Source organism: Eufriesea mexicana, unplaced genomic scaffold (genome assembly GCF_001483705.2).
Source record: "Eufriesea mexicana isolate 0111107269 unplaced genomic scaffold, ASM148370v2 scaffold6825, whole genome shotgun sequence".
Taxonomy (NCBI): Eukaryota; Metazoa; Arthropoda; class Insecta; order Hymenoptera; family Apidae; genus Eufriesea; species Eufriesea mexicana.
In genome coordinates this window covers 140498-165730 of record NW_016914676.1, presented here as the reverse complement: position 1 = coordinate 165730, position 25233 = coordinate 140498, and the positions used below count along the sequence as shown (strand labels likewise).

Sequence of the window (25233 nt, the reverse complement as noted above, 5' to 3'; positions counted from 1 at the left end):
AGATGTAAAGCCTCTTCACCTTAATAGTGTACATGTAAAGAGTTGCAAAAATTGTTCCCACGATTTTTGTTTTTATTTCAAAACATAATTTAAAGACGAATTTTTCCTTGTTGAATCTGGTCATAAATTTCGGTGGTTAATAATTGGTATCCCAATTTTTCATTTAAATAGTACAATTTATCTTCTATCCTTTTTGGATTATATCCCTCATCTAGAAGATCTTTCTTTTTCAATTTGAATGTACCTGAAATAATGAAAAATGATGTTTTCAAATTTCTAACTATTTAAGTTTAAAGTATTTAAATTGCAAAGTAATAAAAGTAATTAATTATATTACTTAAAGAAAAAATTCAGAAAAAATATTAAATATTTTATTATCATAATTTAAATACCATTTGAAGGAAATTGAAAATAAGAGTTCTTTATAAATAATATTTATAAATAACAAATTACGAGGGTTTTTATTAAATAAGTTTAGTAGAATTTGTATATAAAAATACCCGTGAGATCAATTTTCGTTAAAATCCTAATAAATCTAGGTACTGCGTAAGTTGCTAAATGCTCCTTTAAATCAACTGATAATCGAGTGATATCTAACGTAGCTTTTTCGTCATATATTGCTGCCATTCCAGCTTTGCCTTCAAGACCTGGAATCTAATAGAAAATTAAATAGAAATATATTTTATCAAAATAGAATAACGATTGTCCATATCATGTTTAGTAGTTTATTTACCTCGACTCCATATACAATGCAATCTCTATAGTTAATAACATTACTGATAATAGCTTCAACTTCAGACGTAGATACATTTTCTCCTTTCCACCTAAAGGTATCACCTGTTCTATCTTTAAAATATAAATTACCGAATTCATCCGCTATTAAAATATCACCTGGAAAGAAAGAAATAATTTTATATTATTATAAGAACATTAGAACAAAGAAATATAATGTAAAAATATTAATTAATTTCGATTAATAAATTTTACATTTTAAAATTTGATTAAAATACATTTATACCAGATATAAATGCTGAATCGCCTTTGGTAAACACATCACGAACAATTTTCTTCTCGGACGCTTTCTGATCCACGTATCCTAAAAATGCTCTAGATGGATTGTTGGGTAAAATTTTTCCAACAAAAACACCTGGTTCATCTAAAAGTAAAAAAAGAGAAAGGATAATTTTATTAGAATTTAAAATGTAATATAAACGTTTTAATTTATATTGAGAAAGAATGCTTACTTGGTTCACATTCCTGACATAAGCCTTTCGCGTTTCTTATTGGTTCTCCATCACTATTAACTTTTAAAATAGAAATAGGATAAACTGATGGAATTATTCGAGACACAAAACCAATGGCCCCAACAGTGTTATCGATATTTACTAAAATATAATATCAAATACTAACATTATAAAATGGACATTAATATAGTATTAATTACTTTTTCGTAAATTTGTTTTAATTATATAAACATATGTAAATTTAAAATAAAATTGCAGTTTATTAAATGTTTCATTATAAAAAGTAAATGATTGGTTACAAATATAAAAAAAATTTGAATAACAATTCGTTATTTGCTAAAATAGTTAAAAATTTTAAGGTAAATTAAAAGACCAATATAGGTAATAAAGATTCTTACCGATGTTAGCATTTCCTTCTGTTGCTCCATAAAATTCCGCAATTTGCGGAATATTAAATCGTTCTATGAATTCGGGCCATATCTGTGGTCTCAAACCATTTCCAAACATCAGTCTAACATTGTGTTGCTTATCTTCCAGTTTCGGAGGTACAGCTAAAATATATCTACACATTTCCCCGATATACTGAGCAATCTAAAAATTAATTAGATCCATTTCTTACTACATGTTTATTCTTTTGAAGAGTAATTTTTTTAATAAATATTGCAATTAAACTTAAATGTATTTTTTCTTAATAATAATATTGGAAAGCTAAGAAAAACTTACTGTACACTTATATTTGATGCATTCAGTGAAATAAGCACTAGCAGAAAATTTTTTTCTAATTATAACTGTAGCTCCATGAAGAAGAGCTGCACCAATGGCCATTGCACCACCAGCAGTATGATACAATGGCAATGGTGTATAGATTCTATCTGAATTTTTAAATTTTGCCATCATAAATATACCCGTTGCCATAAACATAAACCTAAAGTGAAATAAAATATTGGTATTAATATAGTCGAATAATGATGTAATCACTTTTCAGCAAATTATTATTTTGGAATGAATTTTTAACAAACATTTTTAGAATTACAGACAGCAAATTTGGGAATAAAATTTAATCATAACAATTATAGATTAACTCATCTATGTATGCATATATTTAGTAGAAAATATAATGATTTTTACCTAGAATTTGTTATAACTGCAGCTTTAGGAAGACCAGTTGTGCCACTAGTGAAAATGTATAATAATTGATCGTTGTAACAGCCCTTCTCTTGAAGAAGTGGTGGAGTCGGAGAAACGTCGGCCATGATAGCAATCAAGTCTTTATCATTTAACTTTGATGGTTTAGAATCTGGTAAATTACCGATTCTATACAATGGAAAATTTGAGTCCAATGAGCCCATAATATCTGACATAGCTGAAACAAATTTTTAGCGATTGTAAAATAATATTTTTAATAAGTAAGATAATTCTTGAAATGAGATTTTAAATAAAAATTTTGTTACATATAACTTATAACAAAAGTATTAACGATTTTTAAATGATTTCTAAATTATTAATTTTCTTTAAATCTTCTAATGTATATTTTTCGGTAGAAAAAACTTCCTGTATTATAATACATTACGATAATCCTGTATTATATAATAAAGATTTTATATATTTTTTTCTTTTAAGGAAGAATATGCAGGAAAATATAAACGTCATAAAATTACGTCATTTTTAGGCAAATAAGAAATTATAATTCTTGTCAGTAGTATGTAAAGTGTGTTCAGTTGTAAAATGTATCTAATGATAGACGATTCGTTTTATCTTACACACTTATATGAATTTTCCTCTAGTATCCTAACTATACTAATTCAATTACCACTTCTTATATTATATTATACATTTTAACACGTTTATTACTTGAAAAATCACTTCCAACAAAAGTTCATCAGATTCAATCAATTTTTTCCAATATTTATACGTTTCTCCAATTTCAATATAAATTCAAATTTATTTAAACTTATAAGTAATATTATTGTTTGTTGTATTGAAGGCCTATAGTACTCTTTAAGACGACTAAAAACAAAATGCCTAATTAACGTACATCCTAAAGTCAATGCGTTCGACGAAAACTCAACTTTTATTACCTACGAATATCCAATAAAACGAGTAAGTTTCTTTGCAATACATATTGAATGTTAATAGACGAATTAGTTTAGAAATATACTAATTCAAGATTTGTCATTATCATCTAATTTGAATCCCTTGAATTTCTGTTTGCGGGATCACTTAAAAATCTTAATCTATTCATTATCTATAAATAATGGCAGAATTATACACGGATGTGAGTTTTGTATTACAACAAAAAGAAGACGCATCGAATATCTATCGTAACAAAGAAGGTTTGTATCATAGTTATTTTTTTGAAATAATTTCTTATCGACATCAGTAATAATTTTATTCACGATTTTGCACTTATGTATTGAATCAATTTCTCTATTTACGTACAATGCTTCGTAGAGAAACTCACTCATAGTATTGAATATTCATAGATAATAAAAGATGATTTTTTATTGAAAGGATAGGCCTTAGGTCCTGTGTTAATTAAATATTTTTTACTCTTCTCGGTTAGTTTTAACACCCTATGCAACATTGACGTCGCTGACACTCGGAATCGTTTGTAGTTTATGACTGTAATGATATTAAAATCGAAATTCCGATTTTCCAAGAGTTAGGTTTCGATTCTATAACAGTTATGTTATCAGCATTAAATAGTTATATGAATAGTTATTTGTTTTAATAAATAGTTATACTAAAGGTTATTTAATTATTGATTAGTTACATTCTAATTACCAAATAGTTACGTTTATTTCTTGAGTCTACTTAACCCATTACATTAGAGTTTATTTTTCTCTGAAACGTGATTTGTTATCGTAATTTGGCTTCATCGCATCGAATTATAATAAAAGCAATATATCGTAAGAATTCTGTCATATTCTACAAGATTATAGATAATAGTTGAAAAAGCAAATAAACTGTTAGATCCAAGTATATAAGCTTCGTATGTTGGTTAGATTTTAGTCCTCACGAGGAATGAATACTTGGGATAAAATACATTAAAAACTTTTTATATTTTCATGAAAAGGGGTATGGTACATATTTTAAGAAAATATTAATATTTTTAATGAATATATTAAATGAAAAATAAACGACAACTAATTCATTTAAGCATGTATATAGCGATAGCGTTAAGCATGCAAAGATATGTGCTAAATCTAAAATTTCTTTAGATGCACATAATACACAAGAAACTAAGGCTATGGCTGATGTTATAAAAATCACTATTTTTTAAATATTCAAGAGAGCGATAAAAATATATTTAATTGCAAAAACAAGTAAGAAATATTTGCTGTTATAGTGAATCATAAGAATTAACCCTTTACAAAATTTGACTCGCTAGATGTTTTGCCTATCATTTCCAAATATTCTGTCATAATAATTGATTGTTTTCATTTCCACCAGGAATTTCCATACTGTATCTTCATTATCTATCGATGAATATCATTAACCGTACTAACAAGAGCACGAGTTAAGAATAATCAGAATTTTCTTAAGTCGATTAGCATCTACATGTCGCAAGGAATAATAAATAATTCTACATGCATACTTGAAACTTAATGACAATAACGATAAACGTAATAACTACTAGTGTTATGCAATCATTTATAAAATGGACCTCGAGTCGAATCGACTACGACACGCAACCGAACACCTAATTTTCTTTCATTCTGGGGTAGTTAATTCTATTTCCTATTATTGCATCAACCATTATGATCGGCACTGTGCATTTATAGAACCCACACGCAACAGAAATCAAATATTATTTCATTTATGTACCAAGGGGTCACATATCATGCAAGTTTACAGTTATCGTTAACATAGAATTGAAAAAATTAACCTCAATACTGATAAAAATTGATTGATTAATTGTATATATGACGAGTTATACTTCAAATGCAAATTATAACCAATATATAATATATAATAATAACTAAGTAAAGTTTTTGTAATGCTTTTAAGAATTGTATAAAATTGACTGATTATGATTGAAAAAATTTATTTCAATCATTTCTTAATGTATCAATCAAACTTTGATAGTCTAAGCTCATACAGTTTGACTCTAAATTGAAAGTTAAAAGTTTGATCACTTCTGATACTTGTAATTTATGAATGAAAATAAGATAGAAAATAATGAAGTTTATTATTTTTTGTATTTACTATTGATCTATTAGATGTCTATTAGAGAGTTTTTCTTGTATTACCATATATCTTCTGTTTCTGCAAATAATAATACTTCATTGATTTTTTATTTAATTGATATATCTCCAGCAGTTTCATGAATTGTAGAATTTTCCAATTTTAACATATTTTAATATAATGTAAGGGTCATAATATTATAATTAGACCATATAGGATTTGAAGATCACCATCGATTATATATCTGAAATTGAAAGATATTAAGTAATAAATTTTTTATCTGCTACGAACTATCAATAAGTAAACAATTTTATAATATTCGTGACTAAATATTGGTGAATCCTCTATATGTTATGAATCATTAATAAATAAATGATTTTGTAATATTCGTGACCGAATATTGGTGAATCCTCTGTCTATCATGATTTATTAATAAATAATTAACGAATAATATGCCCTATTTACAATGCACTTGGCCATGTGCATGTCGTGTATGGCTAAGTAGTGTTCGCATGCACGCATGACCAAGTGTTTCACAATAATCGTTCGTTTAATTTATTAAATTGATGCTGCATCGTTTCACGGATGAATTGAGTAACGTAGTAGTATGTAAGATAGAATAATAACTGTCTCAGACAAAACATTGTTTTATTGGTAAGAAAGGAATTAATTAGGCAATAAACGTACTACTCACATCTGCTTAAAAATTACACTTTTTTGTTACAAGACTAATACGTGATTCTTTATTACATCATTGTAAAGAGAGGAACGTGATTTATTTGTACAACTATACCAAGAATACTCTGTTTCGTTTTCTAACTTGATTAAAACGTAAATTTGTACTAATATTATATTTTAATTATTGTATTGTACTGTTATTGTATTGCATTGTAACTATTGTACTATTGTTATTACTGAATTATTATTATATTATTATTGTTAAATTATTATTATATCGTTATAATTGAATTATTATATTCTTATAGATTGTAATGTACATTACAATGCAGCTTTTAGTTAGAGATATAAAAGTTAAGAAATAAAAATTTCATAAACAATATTAATATTGTATGTCTATTCAAATATTTCTTCTGAAAAAAAATTATATTCGCTCCATGTGTAATTCTAAACTATGTTTGATGATTTTTAGAAATTATATATATATATATATATACAAATTATAAAAACTTTAAATAGAAAACCAAAAATTAATTTCAAGCAAATAAAAATTTTATTTTAATTCATATTCATACTTACCATCAATAAAATCCACTCCATAAATAACAGCTTGACACTTGGACACGTTGATACTATGCAGAAGAGAAGCTTTCCGAAGGTTGGTATTAAGAAGTGGTACTATTACTCCCAGCTTACTGAGTCCAAGCCAAAGGGGAACGAATTCCACCCGATTCTCCAACAGTATGCCGACCACATCCCCTTTATGATATCCATGCGTTTTGAATATCGTAGCAACTTTATTGCTATAATCCTCCACCTGAAAATATTTCATTGCAATTTCATTAGAATAAATAACATATTTATACAGAAGAAATAAAAAAAATAAGTAAACGAAGACAAAAGTATGAAGAATGTTATTAATCTATGACTTGAATCTCATAAATATGACTTATGTATATCTTTATATATTTTTATCTTTTTCTTACATTTATTATCAAACACTATTATAATGTTTATTATAAAAATATCAATTATATTTAGATTTGACTGATGGAAGGACCATGTTTCTTGCAAAAGCTGATTATCAAGTTGTACAAGCAAAATTGTATTTCTATATAAATGGGAATGTCTATGTGATTTTAAGGTAATTCTGCCTTTTTAAATGGGATGAATTTTAGTAGATAGCAGTTTTTAGAAGGCATTCGACAACTCGCGGATTAAAGGATTTTAGATTTATTAAGGTTTAAAGTTATAAGTTTTAGTTATAATTAAAAAATAAATAAATGAATAAAAAGAGTATAATCTAACAATAAATATTAACAGATATAAGTGAAGAAGAAAAGGTAAAGAATGAGTCAAACTTTTATGAAAGTTTTTGACACTTTTTTTATACGAAAATATTAAATGCAAATGATCTTATCTTCAAATATATTTGCAAACTCTTCGAAACATCATTAAAATAAATGGTTGAAAATTAGCAACTATAAGTGATAATCGAGTGGTAGAACTGTAAATATTTGTAGAAACATAAAATTGCTGAATGAAGAATTACGTAACATTAATCACGATTCATAAAGTAGTATCGCATGATGATAATTTACATATTATACATATTGAAACATTATCACACACTATTGTCATATGAATACGTTTAGTCATGCTTCCAAATAAGATACAATAATTTACTTACAAGGTATAAAAAAAACTTTATCAATTTTCTTAAAATTCTAAACCATATTGTGTAATTTCATCGTTAAATTAAATATTTTGTTAAATAAGTATGCTCTAAGTGAAATGAAAAATAAAGTTAACGTTGATTTTGCATTATTATTATTATCATTATTATTTTTGTAACGCGGAAACAAATTTATAAGTAATTGTATTTTAGATAAGATGATTACCAGGGAATAATAGAATATAATGAATAGAAATTAATAGATTTACAATCAGAAAATATAATAAAAATTGTAAAAAATATGTAAAAAGGGAAAGATGAATCATTAAAAAAAAATTTGAACGACCGAAATTGAAGTTAACAAGTACTCTCAAATTTTCCTTTGACAAAATATGGTCGAATATTTTAATAAACTTCATCAGTTGAGGCGTTAATTGGATAGGAATAGATAGGCTTAAAATATAATCACAACCACAAAAGGGATAAAAATTAAGAAAGGTGATTTAAAAAATTAGACCATAATAGAAGGCCAGAATAAACGAAATTTAAATTGACAAATATTTTTAAGTTTCATGAAATATCTTTTGGAACATTCATTAAATAAAAATGGATATATTTACAGCATATTTACAGTCGGAAAATTTTCGAATGATAATTAAAAGAACTTATTGCTGATTTACTTGACTGCGATTTTTCTTTTAATATATGTACGTATAATCAATTTACCAATATTTCTTCTCATTTCATTTCTTTCCTTTTGTAATGTTGCTTTTTTTTTCATTTTTTCATACATCCATCTAGATATAGTATTAAATCAACAGATACTTTTCAGCTTTTCTTCGATGAAACATATTAAAAAATTTTAGTTATCCATTTTACCTGTTGGAACGTCCATTCTTGATCTTCGGAAATGAAACAAACTTTATTGGGATGTCGATTAACATATTGTCGAAATACATCAGCAACGCCTCTGTTTTTCTTCTCGTGACTGCGGATGGTCCAAAGAACTTTCGCATATCGTGAAATAGCTCTAAAAAAAAAAAAAAAAAAATAAGATATTCATGTTAAACTATAATTGAAAATTCATTAAAATATAATATATAATTAAACATAATTAGAAAAAAGTCACAACTCAAAATTTATCCGTGTTTACTGGCCAACATGCAACAATAACAAACACTTCGAAAATACATTTGTTTCATAATATTTGCCTTCTTGGATTCTTCTACTTTTGTACAATGTAAACGTAAGTATAAAACGTTTCAAAATAAGTCACGTCTTCTTAAAATCGAGTGATCAATTTTATTCGGTACTTAAGCAAATTTTATAAAACTTTCGAACAAACGATTTCGTTTCAAGGAAGTGAAATGTACTCCGGAAGTGAAAAGAATGAAATATCACGTTTGTCGGTGTTTATTTGTATAATCTTCGCAGAAACAATATTTTCTTTGCAAATGGTTCGAATCGTGCAAAAAGATAATTTGTGAGAAAAAGACAGCAAAATTTCAAGCATTCAAACGAATTAGTTAATTATACACTCAAATTATAAATTAAAAGGCATGTCAAAATAAATTTACACGTATATTTCTGCCTTTTATTGGCGTCGCAATTTAATACTTCTATAATTAATTGCTCGAATATTAGTTAATCACTAGAAATGACTTATTGCCTAAGTACGTAATATTATCGTATTAAATACATTAAAACTTTACACAAACAGATTAAAGAAAGTGGTTAGCAAATTCGCTTCTTGTTAGACAGAAGGTACATATATTACGTAACATTATTCACCTAACTATGTACAATAAAGAACAAATATTGCCTTAAGTTACAAAATTGCTGGTTTTCAGCTTAATTTTCTACTTCGTTTTGTTAAACTTGAAATATACGAACTCTGATGAAAAAAAAAGAAAGCGAAGGAAGATAATAAAATTGCAATCTCATGCAGATTATCGAGAAATATTTAGTAATTATGTAGTAAATATTTATCTGAATCAATAATTGTTTTTTACTTGTATTATTTCACAAGTTAAAACTTCTTGTTTGAGTAAAGCAAATAGGGAAAAATAGCGATAAATATTACAATTATTATGGGAATTATTAACATATTTAAGATCTGCAGAGATGATCGAATTGTTGGCCAAATCAAATCTGAGCGCATCTTAAAGGAAACTTAAATGCTTAGTTGGTTCAATGGACCAGTTAGAGCAATGAGAGAAAACTGTACGTATGCTACGCACGTTGTTTTAAATTATTCACTGCTGATTAACACTATATTTTACATAATTGCACGTACGATGTAGATGCATGTATACGTGATGAACTAATAGTATCTATTTAAAAAATTGTGATTATTCTCGCGTATATATAACTTTACCGTGATCGTAATACATAAACTAGTAACTGAATAAATTGAACCAAATGACGTTCATCTTCATTTACATAATTGTGAATATTACTTAGAAAACACTTTTAAACGTATAAATATTCCTTCCGTTAAATTCTATTTAATTTATTTTCAATATTTTCTGATGCATTTCAATACCTTTTTAACATATTCGTTATTTTTAAGAAAGTATTTAAAAAGTTCATAAATTTAATAATATTTTGTAAAAATTTTAATTTTATAATCGATTCATACCTTAGATATTAAAAATTTATTTTAAATTTTAAGACAAGGTCTAACATTGAGTATTATAATTCAGTGTTAGCATCTAGTGCTTCAAGGAGGCAATCTAAATGATTAGTAGGTACACTAAATGATTAGTATAGTAAAGAAAAGGATAGAAAAACATCTTATTACGTTTCTTGGAAAATGAAAACCAGTAACTAATATTTATGACAGATATTTATGTTGAACTTTAAATTGTGAAGCAAATCTGAACTGTTCCTGATGATAGAACACGTTTGTAACAAGTTTATCATAGCTATCACATCATTTTATCACATTAATTTTCTGTATGAATCAACAAATTGTATAACATACAGTACAATAGCATATGTACATAAAATGGTTTAAGATATATTACTCCTAAACTTATACGTAGACTCCTATAATATTTAATTTATAAAATATTTATCAATATCTCAATATGTAAAATTATATTCCAAAAATTATACGTAGACATGTCATGTATAAATATGAAAAGTATTTATTTTGAAATATAAATTATTGGCAGAAAAGTTTCGGAGACAATGTCTTAAGAAAACTATTGTAAATTGTAATTAGATAAGCGGAAGAATTATTTGCAAAAATAGGCATAAACGGAATTGTTACATGACGCATATTACGTTTAATGGTAATGCGTGAAGAAATCGGGCCGCGTACTATGTATATAGACAATATATACATGTATATACGTCGCTTGTCGCTGAAGGGTTAATCTTGAATGACCTTGAATGACGTTGTGTCACGTGTCGTTGAACTCGTCTCTATAAACGCTTTCACGGGCTTTAAAAAAAGGCTTATATTGCGTACCACAGTAAGAGATAATAGATCTTTTAAATCGGAAATTTCCCGTAAATTTTGAATATTAATTTAAAGCTTAAATTTTTTAGCCATAAATCATCAAATTATTTAAAAAGATATAATGAAACATTTATTTATTTTCTCTTCATGTATTTCATTTGCAAAGACAATAAAAAATTTATAATTTCTACATCAAATATACGTATAAAAATATATAACCATATATATATACTTGTAAATGTGTATAATTGCAATTTATGTTCATATAATTTATATTATAATTTCTATTTTATTACAATTTATGAAATTTATCTTTCTGTTTGTAATTAATAATAAAACTATAAATGTACTGTGTACCTGGATAAAATAGGTATCAATAAATAGGTATATAAAAATCAATATCAATTTTGTCAAAATCAGCTGTACATTTTCACTAATTAGAAATACAAAAATGATGGATAGTTCAAAACATAATTTAAAATTAAAACACAAATCTAAGATTAACATAGCAAATAAATTAACAAGGTAACCTTAATAAATTCACAGGTTAAAATTCTAGGTATCATATAATGAAATTATCTTATTTTTAACCACGGTATTCCTAGAAAAATTCCAGGAATTTACGAAAAGAGGCAGCTCATCATCGAGTAACTTATCACTTTCTTATGCTTTCTCTTCTAGTGCTGATATGATTTCTACAAGGTATCAAATGTTGTAAAAACACATTTCCGTATCAAGTGTTCTTATCGGTAATTAATATTCACGTGTTGCATTCAGAACATAAGCTCATGGGACTTATATTTGGATACGAGATACTTTCTTACATGGGACTATTATTTTTAAAAATTCGATTAAAATATGATAAACAAATAAAGTACCTTATACATGAACAGGAAGCCACTAAATTACACCGCAGAAAGAGATCCAGGTAACAGAAGCAAGATCAATCTTATCACAAGTCTTCGTAAATAATACTACTTTTACGTAATAATATAAAACCACATCCCACGATATGTTGCACTTAGGTTGTGATCCAAGTCACCAGTAATATTTTCCTTAGATAAAAATCAATCATTCCCAACGATCTAATCGAAAATTATTTATCAGTGGTGATATACGATTGCGATTCTAGATAAAAGCTATCACAGAATATCCATGAAAATTATCTGAAATAATATAAATGTTATATGATAATGTAATTATACACACTATGTAGTACATTATATGTATAATTATTTATAAAATATTATGGTATTTTAGAATATTTCAGGATAATTCTTTCGTGAAATTTTGATTAAAAATAATTTTTTATATATGCAGATTGAGGAGTATTAAAAATTTATATCAATATATATATCGTTGTTAAGATTTTAGTCGATTTGTACTTGTAGATAATATATGTTAGCTTTTTTATATTATCGAGTATGAGACAGCAAAATTCAAATGCATTAATAATTTAAAAAAGTAATCTTGATTCGATATATCATTACTTGTTAGAAATGTATATGGGAATAATAATCGTGTTTAATTGGAAAAATAGATAGCATATTTCAGATGGTACATAAAATTGTGTATTGGAATTGTGTACTGTATTGTTGTATTCTAATGATGACTTTAAAAAAGTAACGTTTTCGATTAAGATTACAATGTTATTCATGAAACTTCAAGTTAAAATTTCGTATTAAATTATTGAGGATAATATTACTTATCATTTTAATTTTATTTGTGTATTTGTTTTCAATCTTTTGTTTTAATTGAAAATATTCTGTTGTATACATTTGGTATTCTATGAATAAGTGTCTTTTTTGTTAGGTTCTTTAAAATTAAAATTTTTATTTTAATTTTTCTATGATTTATTATAAAAGTTATTGACAAATAGAATTTTAGTCGTACGTATTTGAAAAAGCTCAAAGAATTAAAAAAGAAGTTAGTAAATATTTCACAAATTATCGTGTCAAATGTCCGTAATTGCAACCTTATCATTCTAAATTTATTATCAATTGTAATCAATTTCCTTCTATTTTTTTCAATCCAATGAGGCAAAATAAAATCACTGATTTACGATGCACAGTATAAATGTAGTCAACTTTGCTACGTCATTGCACGATATAAGAAGGCAAGGAGACATTAACGCAAGCTACCTTTCTGATAACGTGCATTTAACCGGCAAAATATATAACTATGTACGTAATAGTATTACGTTCAATTTTACTATGATCATTGTGTGTTTATAGTTCAAAGAAAGTATATCGACACTCGTTACTAAGTGATTTGTTACACTTACAATACAAAAGTGTATATTTCGTGCATTAACATAAATATAAAGTACACATAATTTTATTAATAATTTCAATTAATATTATAAATAAATATATATGTGTGTATGTGTTAAATATATGTAATTAAAATTATAATAAAATAAAAAATAATTATAATAAAAATAAAACGAAAGTAACAAGAATAATCGAAATTCTTGCAATACTATAATTGTTTAAAGTGAATATTTCTTTATTACAGAATACTTTTTAGAAATCGTTTCTTCTATAACTTGAAATATTTTAAAGAGGAATGTAAAAGTAGAAATACCTTTGGCATTACGATAAAGAAAAACAACAAAATCTCTTGGAATACCGCATTTTTCTACAGAAGAATATTTGTTATAAATAGTTCTTTCTTAATCCAAAATATTTTGAAGAGGAATACGAAAGTCGAAATACCTTGAATATTAAGATAAAATAAAAGGATAATATCGTTTGGTAAATATGTTGGAAAACATTAATGACGTGCATTGTTTTTATATATATGATTATGTAACAATTTTGCTTTGAACCTGTAACTAAAGTGTTAATGTATTTTCACATTATACTAACTTATAGTTCATTTAGGGGAATAGGTAAATGTGTAAATAATTAATTTAGCGACTTTTCTTTTGTTATTAATATAAAATACCGAAATTTTTGAAATAGTAATATACATAACTATAACAACACAAACCGAATTTAATACGTAGCGTATCAGGTCAATCCATAAGTTCATGCGTATTTTTAGCTGCAACAAAGCAACAAAAAAATACGAAGTTAAGGTTTGTCCACAATGTATCCGCCATTGTGTTGTACGACTCATTGGATAAAATTTTATATGACGAAAGAAAACTTGACGCGATGACAATTAATTTATATAAAAAAAAGGAAAATACCAAACTTAATATGATATATCTTATACATAAGTAATTAAATAACATGCATAATATTTATTATGTAATTTTAAATAATTACAAATTTTTAATTTGTTAATCTATTTCAAATTATATATATTTTATAATGTATTTTATTTAAATGTATTTAAGGTAAATATATTTTATACATTTTTTACTTTATTTTACTACGTATATTTTATTTCTATTATATTTTTATATTTTTATATATATGATACTAAAATAATTACTTCTATTTTTCACACACATCCATGTCTATGTCATGTGTCACACACATCTATTCCAAAATCTAATTTAAATGCATGCCTGCCATTATAAAAAGAAAATATAATCATTGATAAGTGTCAGATTATCGATGCTCCAAGCATATGAAGAAGCAGTAGGAATTAAACATTAAATATAACAGAAAAAGGCGCGAATTATGAAGAATTATGAGATTCTCCCCTCCCCCCATCTCCAAGAAAAAAGCTCGTATAGTTAATGTATGCACTGATAATTATACTTAAAAATGTACTCGAGCTTCTTTGCGGTTAGTGAATAAGAATTCTTCGACCAACTGTTTATGCATATGTCACAACGTGCATCTATTATGTCACAACGTGCATTTATTATCTCGTACATTAAAGGTTGCTTATTTTGATGCACACATCATTTAAATGACATTATTGTGCAACGATTGTGATAGCTAAATATGTCACTTTAAAAATCAATTTCCTTTGTAGCTCTTTCACAATGCAGATTAAAGTTAAATTTTCATCGTTGAAATTCATAAATCATTTCATAAATCATTGTACACTTAATGTAAAATATAAATGAAAACATAAATGAATATTTTTTCTTTCTAAGGAAAGATTAAATATTTCAAGGGGATATGACGTTCTTAAATATCCCGATATCTACTTTATCGACGTAAATGGAGTGTATATTAATTTACAAGAAAAAGAAGAAAATTTAAAATTTTCTTACATTTGTTGATATTTGTAATATTTATAAATTTTGGGGTCAAGCAATTCTTAAAGGGAAGCATATTTTGTAACCTTGTCATTTTTATTAGAGTTATAGGATCATTATTTATTGTTAAAACAATTGTTAGTTACGAGCGAGGGATATAAGTTTCAATCACCATACAGTTCACTTCCCTAATAGATTATATTGATGAAAATTGAACAATTATTTTATGAGAGTAATATAAACATTACCTCTCAAAGGTCGAAAGTATTTGATACACGTGTCGTTTGTCACACGAAAATTGTGATTCGTTTACGATTCACAAAGATTTTTTTTTCCTATTTTTTGGCATATTTCATATTTTTTGTTTTACAAATGATAAACCAATATTTTCAGGACAGTATTATATATTCATATTCCTTAACCGCGGAAACGGATGTAGATTTGTGAAATGTACAGTTATTTATTGCAACTATAGCAACAAGATACCACGTTCAAATATGGTAACTAATATCTTACGAACTTTCTTGGCGTTGCTATTTAATAATGTATGTAAATCACACAATGCACTTCGTATCGTTAATTTTACATACTGCTAGTCATTTCAATATAACAAATATTTCATCGACAATCACTTAATAATTTTTGACGTTCTCGAAAACGAAATTGCATTACCAAAACAACTTCACGTGCTTAACCGTTATAAACACGGCCGATAATACGCCAACTACCGCGAACTATTTGCAAGATTTGAAAGAAATATGGAGAAACTCGCCTGGCCGTGCGAGAAGACCAGCTTGGAAAGTCAAAGACTGACCCAGTTTCTGGTTTCATCGATCGAATTTAGAACGAATCAAAGTTCAAAACATCGATTTGTGCGTTGTCGAAGGATAAGGATAAGTCGGATGAAGAGAAATGTGTACTCACACAATGTCTCTGGGTGCAGTTTTCAGGGCAACGTAGAACCATCGGAAACGTCCTCCGGAGACTAAATACGCGACAAGAACCACGGCCAGTAGCTGCACGAGGAAAATGGAGCCTGCGTATATGGCCAGCAGAGCCAAACAGGCAACCAAACTCGATATCAGAAACATGATGAATGCCAAGCGGCGAAGCAGGCGGCCGACTGCCTTCCACCGGCTGGCTGCGCTCCTTTCCGTTCCTCTTTCCGTGCGCGTCCTCGTCTTTGGCGTTGTTGTCGTCGTGATCGCCTCTGTCCCCACTCCTGCACACAACACACGCATAAACGCATATAATGTTCGTCGAACTGTACAGTCGCGTCTCCCATTCCATTCTCCTCTACATTCGGCGTACCTATTGGTTCATTGTTCGCTGTTCCGATTTCCACTTCCACCGCGACGCTCGACACATTTGACCTGCTGCTGCTGTTCCTTAGTTTATCCTCGAGCTCGACCCTGCTCTCGGCCGACGTCGACGTCCGCGACGAAGACGCCGGCCGTGAACAGTTCGACGGCGAGAGGCCTGCGACGTTTGAACGAAGTTCACCCTTTTCTACGTCCTGCAACAAGCGCGGTAAATATACATCACGTGACGTATACCACGCGTTTTTATATATTCTAGATGCATACGTATCATCATCCATGAACTTAATAACACTAAGAGGAAAACTGAAGGATATTGTGTACATAAACAGTCGCGCCGTAAGTCTTCTTAAAATAAAACGATTCTATTGTATAACATTTTGACAATCAGTGGCTCATTGTTGATTTATTGGTTAGATGATCAATTTCTCGATTAGATATCGAGACATCGAAGGTCTCGACTTCGGTAAAGGTAACAGCACTTTATAATACCTGCGGGAGTTACATATGCACACGTGCAGCAACACTAGACTGGCCAGGTCGTTTAAATAAGTGTGTGCAAATAAAAGATGGTTACTTCGCATAGTTTTATGTTTAATAATTTTTTCATTGCAATATTACAAAAAAGATTGAAAAAGATAAAACGGATCAAAAGATATTTTTATTTTATAATATATTAAGTATGTCGATTAATTCAGTTTTGTGTTTTAACCAAAATTCAAATTTTATCTACAGGTCATGTAATGTAAATTTAATCGTTTGGATTAAATTAAGTCATTAAATACTCTCTATTATTTTTTTCACTTTTAGCCCACTTTCCGACTAAATGTCGGATTTCATTGCAAAAGGAAAATATTATAGTAGCGGTTTCGATACGATGAACTTTTAATTTTTGGAATAATATAAACAATGGAATGAAATAATGAATGAAATAAGTAATTAATCGGTTTAAAGTCTGAAAAATACATCGAAGGTGACAGGTATTTCCACTTAAGATTAAAAAGTGCTTTATAATTCTAATAACTTCTTTAATTCAGATAAGAACAAATTGCAATACCTAAGTTATACCAAATTGAGAAAATACCAATGACATTTTTTTTAAATTATCATAAGATAGAAAACTAATAATTAAAATCGTGCCATGTAGGAGCACTAAATTAATTTACATCCAATATCAGTTCAATGAAATTATAATTATCTAAGAACAGAATTTATGACGTTACTATCCACATAAGAAATAGATATTTGCACTTTCAAACATTATGGTATATAACATATTTCCGCATATACGCTGTTTTTCATATTCTTGTATATACACTATAATCTTTTTCAATATTATTATTTAAATATTAATTTCGTAAAAGTATTTTTTTTTTAATTTAATTATAATGGCACATACAGACGTGGCTTACTCATCATTCGTTTCTTTAAATTATATTACTTATTTTTATTTCAAGCATCTTTGAAGACTATTTATAGTGAATTTTTGTTACAATACTACTTTGCGTACCTACTAATTCAGTTTCGCAAACGTTTAATAAATATTAAATTTGTTTTTATGAACCACGCAGTATACTGGAATAATGAAACACGTCATCCTCTTAATTTAAAAAAATTTCTTGCAAAATTTTAAGTAATACCTAAATGTCATAGTATGATGTCTCATAATTGTTTTATCGATTTATATTATAAAAGGGGGGCATTTTTCGTAGATTTAATCAAACTTACTAAAAGTAATGTAAATATATGATAGATGTTGAATGTTCTTATGTAGTATCATGTAACCCGAAGTATCAAGTATATCGCGAATAGTATACGGGAGGCTGTCCTGAATAATCTGGAGCAAAGTGGTCTCCTAATTGTAAGTTTGAACGTATTCCGTTGGGAATTATTGCATACAGGTATGTAACTATACACAAAAATGGAAAATAAAAAATTGTTAATGGAAAATAAAAATAATTAGTCTAAGTCATTTATTGTTTCGTTGAGTCTAATGTCTTATTTGTAACCTTAATTGTCTAATTTGTATATATATAATACCTTGAATTGCTTTTTTCATACAAGATTTTTATTAAGTCAAACAGTTGTAAATTTACACTTTGAACCGGCTGAACAGCAAAAACTGTTTTCAATATTGGAAATAAATCACATTATTGGTATTCAACAATTTTTCCCATTAAAAAAAGAAGTTTATGAAGAACGAAAGGAAGAAGATATGAGAAGAATGAACAAAGAACATGTTTTCAATCTGTTCTAATCGTAGAAATTGAACGTTCACGAGGTGAAATAAAAATAAATGAAATAAACAAGAAAAAAGAAATAAAAAGTTTTAAGGATTTATTTTAATTTGTATAAAACGTGAAAGCTTTCTAAGTATCTTCTTCGATATTAAAGGATAAATTTATTTTAGTATACTCTCTATTTATCTGGAGTAATATTAGTAATACGAGAAGTGAGAAACAGGTAAAAGATAATAGTATATGTGCACTCATTATATATAAATGAATATAGAAGGAATAAAGGCACGTGTATTGTAACATCACTTTAATGAAGGCATTAATCATATACTTCGTATATAAACCGAATAACTAACATAGAGATTTTGAATTTATTAGCATATTTTAATAAATTATATAACCTTAATTGTAACATAAAAAGACATATTTTCTATATTTTTAGTAGCAAGAATGACTTTAATTGTAATATTATAATAATATTACAAATTTTAATTGCAAATTGTGAGAGCATAATATTTAAAATAATGTTACACAATATTAATTATGCAGAAGATATTAATTTTTCTAATACTTATTTATTATTTATGACTCTGCTAATATTAAAATATAGTGTTGTATATAATGTTTTTAAGGACATAAATATAAATATAACGACTTTTGTATATTACCAAATCAAACAAATATATTCATTAACTAATTACATCACATTAGTTCTTGTATATGAAGATATGTACAAAGGATGAGTAAATATCTTGTTTTTCTTTTTTAATATTACTTTACATATCTACTAAAGTTTCTATACTTTCTACTTTCTCTTAAAGTTTCTCTCGGAGTAACTAAAAGTAATATCATCAGAGGTACAAAGTAACTGAAAGTAATATAATTTTCTAGATTTTCTTTTATACGTTCCAAATTTCATTTTTAAATATTGCAAAGTGAGTTTCTTTTTTGAAGAATGACTTATTTTCTGTTTATTTTTATTATAAAAATTATGTAATAAACATGTTAATAACCATTTTTATACGAAACATTAATTTTTAACTTATTTTTATATTAATTTTTTATTTCTTAAATGTTAGTTTACTTTTCTTTCATAAATATTTTGAATATTATAAAATATCATAAATTTGGAATATCAATATTATTTTATTCTAGAAAAAACAAAATTTAGAAACATTTTTATAACAAATTTTTTAATAAATTTATAGTAGCATGTATTGATTTTAAATAAAATTAAATTATAAGCATGCTGCACTAAATCCACTAGTGCATGTTAAAACATACTTTTCTGTTCAATACTAACACGTTTTTCAGCAGAGTAAATGTTTTATTTTTTATACATAATATAATTATGTTTCGAATGAGAATTACCGTATAGAGATTTATGTATATGAATCTTTTCTGTTATGATTGTCTCCTTAGTGATATTTCAATCTATTTACGATATGAATGCTACATTATAAAGAAATTTTTTGCAAGATTAGCGTACCGATAATCGGTAAAAACAATTTCACAAAAAAGATTGTTTATCAAATTACTGTAAGAACCTTTAATATTAAATTGTATTAATAGCTCAAGCAAAATGAAATGCTTTCTAATATACTATCGAATGTTTTAATTTATAGCAGATGTAATTAAATATAAGAACCAATATTTTATAAAAAAATATCCATAAATTTAGAATACTAAATTATTGATATTTAAAAAAATACGAATAAAATATTAATAAAAAATACTAAAGTATTTTTGAAAACAATAGTAGCTTTCTCCTTGTTACTACAATTATATTTTATCAGTTTGAAATTTAAAACGTTATTTACATTTAAAATTATATGATAATCTTATCTTCGCCAATATAATATGGTATCAAATATTACAACAAATATATAAAATGTATATATAAAACATTACAACAAATTAAAATAATATAACATTCTTCATATAATAAAATTGACTGTTTTTTTAAATTTAATAAAATTTGTTAGAGATTGTATTTTTACATTCTACTTATGTAAATCAATTTTTTGTCATTAATTTCGTAATTACCAATTTTTTGTATTAATTTAAACATTATTTATAATTACTATAGATCAAGATTAGAATATTTATTATGAAAATTATATTTTGTCTTACATATGACTTAAATACATAAGATATCGCTAACGGAATAAAATTATTCTTTAAATAAGTAACTATTGAATAATAATGAGTAACTCATTATTTTAAACTTCAATTCATAGTTTAGCTTGCTAAAGACTTTACTCACCCCAAAAAAATATTTATGTCTTTGATTAACAGCTTGATAGGAAGCTAAAACACATTTCTGTAAAACTCTTTTTAGTCGCGTAGTTGATGGTATATACACTGAACATATATTAAATACACTTTTTCAGTCTTTAAAACGTTGTACCGTATATAAAATACGTATTAAAATATATATTTATAAGTGAAAATGTAAAAAATAAGGAGGACTAACAATTCGTGATCACCCTCAGTGACGGAACTTAATCAATAACTCTACATTACTGCTACCATGTGGCAAAATGTTGAAGCTCCTTAGCATTGCTCGATAAACATCCTTAAACCGGTAGTTAATCTCAAAGGAGAAATTCTTAAAGGTATTTTCCATTCCTACCTACTTTATACACTTTGTTAATATTTTCCTTTACTCTATCTTTAAAACGATATTTAACTAAAATGGTTTATACCTTACACAGCACTTAACCTTTAACTTCCATCATTTACTTTCTTTACAATCAACTTTTTTATAGATAATTTAATTCCTTATTCCCTACATTTGCTTTCTGATTTTACACATTATCAGTTATTATTTATACCTTTTGTTATTCTCCAAATTGTATATATTTTTTATGTATAAAACATAAATATTAATATATATAATTTATAAATTCCATAAAAGTATAATAATTAATAGTTCAAACGTGATAATTATAATTGTATCTTATTATAAATACAGAAATTTAAAAAAAGCAATTTTTCCCTTTCAAGTATACAACTCAATCTATACAAATTTTAAAAATTTTTAATTAAAGAAAAGATTAATAAACGTTATTTAAAAATCAGGTAAAATATAAAATAAGTATAATATATTACGAAACAAATACACTAATAGTATTATACGTTAAAATAGTTCACCTTTTAAAATATTTGATCTTTAATAAATAAACAATTTATATAAACAAATATTTAAATAATTAATACGTTAACAAAATTTTTATTTGATTAACGAATTTATTTATGCTAAAATAATAAGTTTATATATTAAAATGAAATTTTTTAATCGATGAATTATCAATCTCTACTACATCGACGTTAGATACAAATATCAACACGTATCAACATTAACTAATATCGATAAGTTACTAATAAATTACAATTTACCTATGATGTAAATAACAGTTAAATAATTAATATGAATTTATAATTATATTCTAATATTATATTTGACAGTCATTTCTAGTTGTCTATAATATATTTAAATAAATTTTTTTTCATTTACAAAAAATTTTTAAACTTTATAATTGCGGTATTTACAATAATATATACCATGTATATTCAAAATACTTGGAATATTTTATACTTTCTTTAAATTTATATTTTCCATATTAATGACATTGTCATGAAGAATGCTTCTATACATGTCATCAACTGTAAGTTTATACACAAACTACATGCTTTATGTTGATTCATGAATTAAAATTGAAAATTTCGGGCATTATTGCGTAAAAGTGTCACGACCCCAGTCACTTAAATATTCTGATTTGAATAATATATTTCCAATGAAGAATAATCCTTTTATACAATGCAGTATATATAATCTATTAAAATCTACTGTTAGTTTCTTGAAATCGTAATACAAAATATCCATAATGGAATAAAAATTCATATAACCATTTTCTTTATTTTTATTTATTATTTTCGTTTTAATTTTTTTTATTTTAAATTTAATTGCTAACAATTATCTACTTGTTTATAAAATTAGAAAGTCATTTAAGGCATAGGATTATCATTTTATATCTTCTTAAACACAATTTAATTTGTCGTTTTAAAATAATAATGCTAATAATAACCCTAAGGATGAGTTTAATGTAACACATTGCAACACACATTAATTAGTTAATCACAATTAATTTCAATTTTTATTTAAATTTTAAACACATTATCTATTACAAATAAATATCTAATTTTTATGATTATTATTTTTCTCAAATAACCGTAAGAATTAAAATTATCATTTTTGAAAAAATAAAATTTTTATTTTTGCTATATTTGCATAAACTTCAAACAAAATACAGAAATTCCTTTTACTGTTACCTTAGAAACAATTTTCGTTTGTTTTCTTAGATTTATATAATTTTATGTATATCGAATAAGATACACAGTGAAACGTGTATTTAATTAAAATCCCCTCGCCTTAGATTGCATCTGTGTTCGTCAAAATACCAATGAAATTGCGGTCACCAAGAAGTTTCATAAGAACAAGGAACTACAGCAAAACCAGTTAATATGCCCTAGTTGCCACAAAGAAATGCATACCGTTATATGCGAGGATTATACTGTTTTTAGCACCAAATGTTTATAGAATATTTATGAAAAAATTACAGTCGAAAAAAATATTTAATGATAGCAATACAAACGCAACATCCCGTTTAAATTTGTACAGATTATTTCTATTAATAGGAAATATCAGATGTCATTTTAAAATTTATTTCATATTTTCTACTTTTACTATCTAGAATACTTATATCTAAGAACCTAACTTCATCTCAATGATCTTGTTTCAGATAAGCACATGGTTTCCGATTATTAACTAATAGCTAGGAGAAAATGTTCAATGATCATCGCTATTAGCTCAATGTTGAAGTCTATCAAGCACGCACTGTTGCACACTTTCTATTACATCCGACGTAATCGTGCAAGAGTAATACATTCTAATATAATCATTCCTTATTTTACAACAGACTTTCATATTTCTTGAACTCCGACCTGCCAATTTTTATATACAAAAAATTTTAATTTGTTTATCTAAAAATATATTATCATATTCTATAACTAGTGTACTTAAAATATTTTCAGAAATAATTTCTTACTTATGTAAGTCCTATATCGCATATAGTCTGCTCAATCAAGATTTTTAGCTTATATTTTATTTAATTGTTGAATGAGTGAAGTACTATTTTAATTCTAATGATCCACAATTTCAAAATACATTAACATTTCTATGAAATTTTCGTTATTGACTCAATGCTATTTCAGTTTTATTTCACACCAAAATATATCTTTCTACAAAGTAAGTGATTATCCACAGAGTAAATCGTAGGTATAAAAAGGACATAGACTGTCCAGTCTAATACATGCATAGCATAAGTAACGTTACGGTGTTTACCAATTCTGTTCAGATGTACATATATGTACGAATATAAAGTGTAATCTCGTGTTATTAAATGATGTTTCATCCTATAAGTTGTAAAATGTATTTAACATATTTATAAGAGAGCAACGTAAATAGACGTATATATAGTCTATTCGATATATTTATTTTGTAAAATTCTTTTTACAACTTTTAACATTTTTAAAATTAAGAAATTCTCCGCACGAAAATTAAAAAACGACTTTCAATCCTGTTTATTATGAAATCCTTACTATGAAAAGGATATATAACTGTATCCTTTCATAGTTACATTTTTATATAACTATAAAAAGCGACGATACATAATAATTGAGAGCTACAGACTTATTTAATTTATTGTTATATGCATGAGTAAATATCACTTTATTATATCACTTTTTATCAAATTGTTCTTTAATTAAAGATAAGCAATTATTTACATTACAAAATGTTCGTTACAATAATGAAGATATATAAGAAATAATTCTTTACTAGAAAATCGCTTGTAATGCCAGGAAAAGTCCAATAAAGACATACAAGTAACTTCGTTTGAAAAAGAGGAAATAACCTTGATAATACTGAAGTGTATTCATTCAAAGGAAAAATAAAACTAATGTATGTTGGAAAATATAAAAGCCTATGTAATATAGGTATCTCATAAAAGACGCACTTTCCATCCGTATATTTTGCCAGACTATATAAAAAAAATTAATACTAAACCGTTTTTAATACGCGTACAATTGTTTATGACAATGTAACTATTTTAGGAAAAAAATATTTTACTTAATATTATGAAATAAATGAGAATAAATATTACAATTATATTATTATATTATATTAAATATACA

General features: G+C 26.1%; 1 protein-coding gene across 1 annotated transcript in view; it reads right to left on the bottom strand.

Moving 5' to 3' along the window:
- Nucleotides 1-62: 62 nt before the first annotated feature.
- The window catches only part of Fatp1 (Fatty acid transport protein 1), a 27415-nt gene continuing 2244 nt past the window's right edge, over nucleotides 63-25233 (bottom strand). The window contains exons 2-13 of the mRNA XM_017906989.1: nucleotides 16731-16935; nucleotides 16344-16641; nucleotides 8665-8815; nucleotides 6690-6927; nucleotides 2373-2607; nucleotides 1968-2169; nucleotides 1643-1835; nucleotides 1245-1385; nucleotides 1019-1156; nucleotides 734-891; nucleotides 501-654; nucleotides 63-244 (exon numbers count right to left, since the gene is read on the bottom strand). Coding sequence (XP_017762478.1) covers nucleotides 90-244; nucleotides 501-654; nucleotides 734-891; nucleotides 1019-1156; nucleotides 1245-1385; nucleotides 1643-1835; nucleotides 1968-2169; nucleotides 2373-2607; nucleotides 6690-6927; nucleotides 8665-8815; nucleotides 16344-16641; nucleotides 16731-16935 — 2268 coding nt within the window. The 3' untranslated portion in view covers nucleotides 63-89. The remainder of the gene's footprint in view (nucleotides 245-500; nucleotides 655-733; nucleotides 892-1018; nucleotides 1157-1244; nucleotides 1386-1642; nucleotides 1836-1967; nucleotides 2170-2372; nucleotides 2608-6689; nucleotides 6928-8664; nucleotides 8816-16343; nucleotides 16642-16730; nucleotides 16936-25233) is intronic.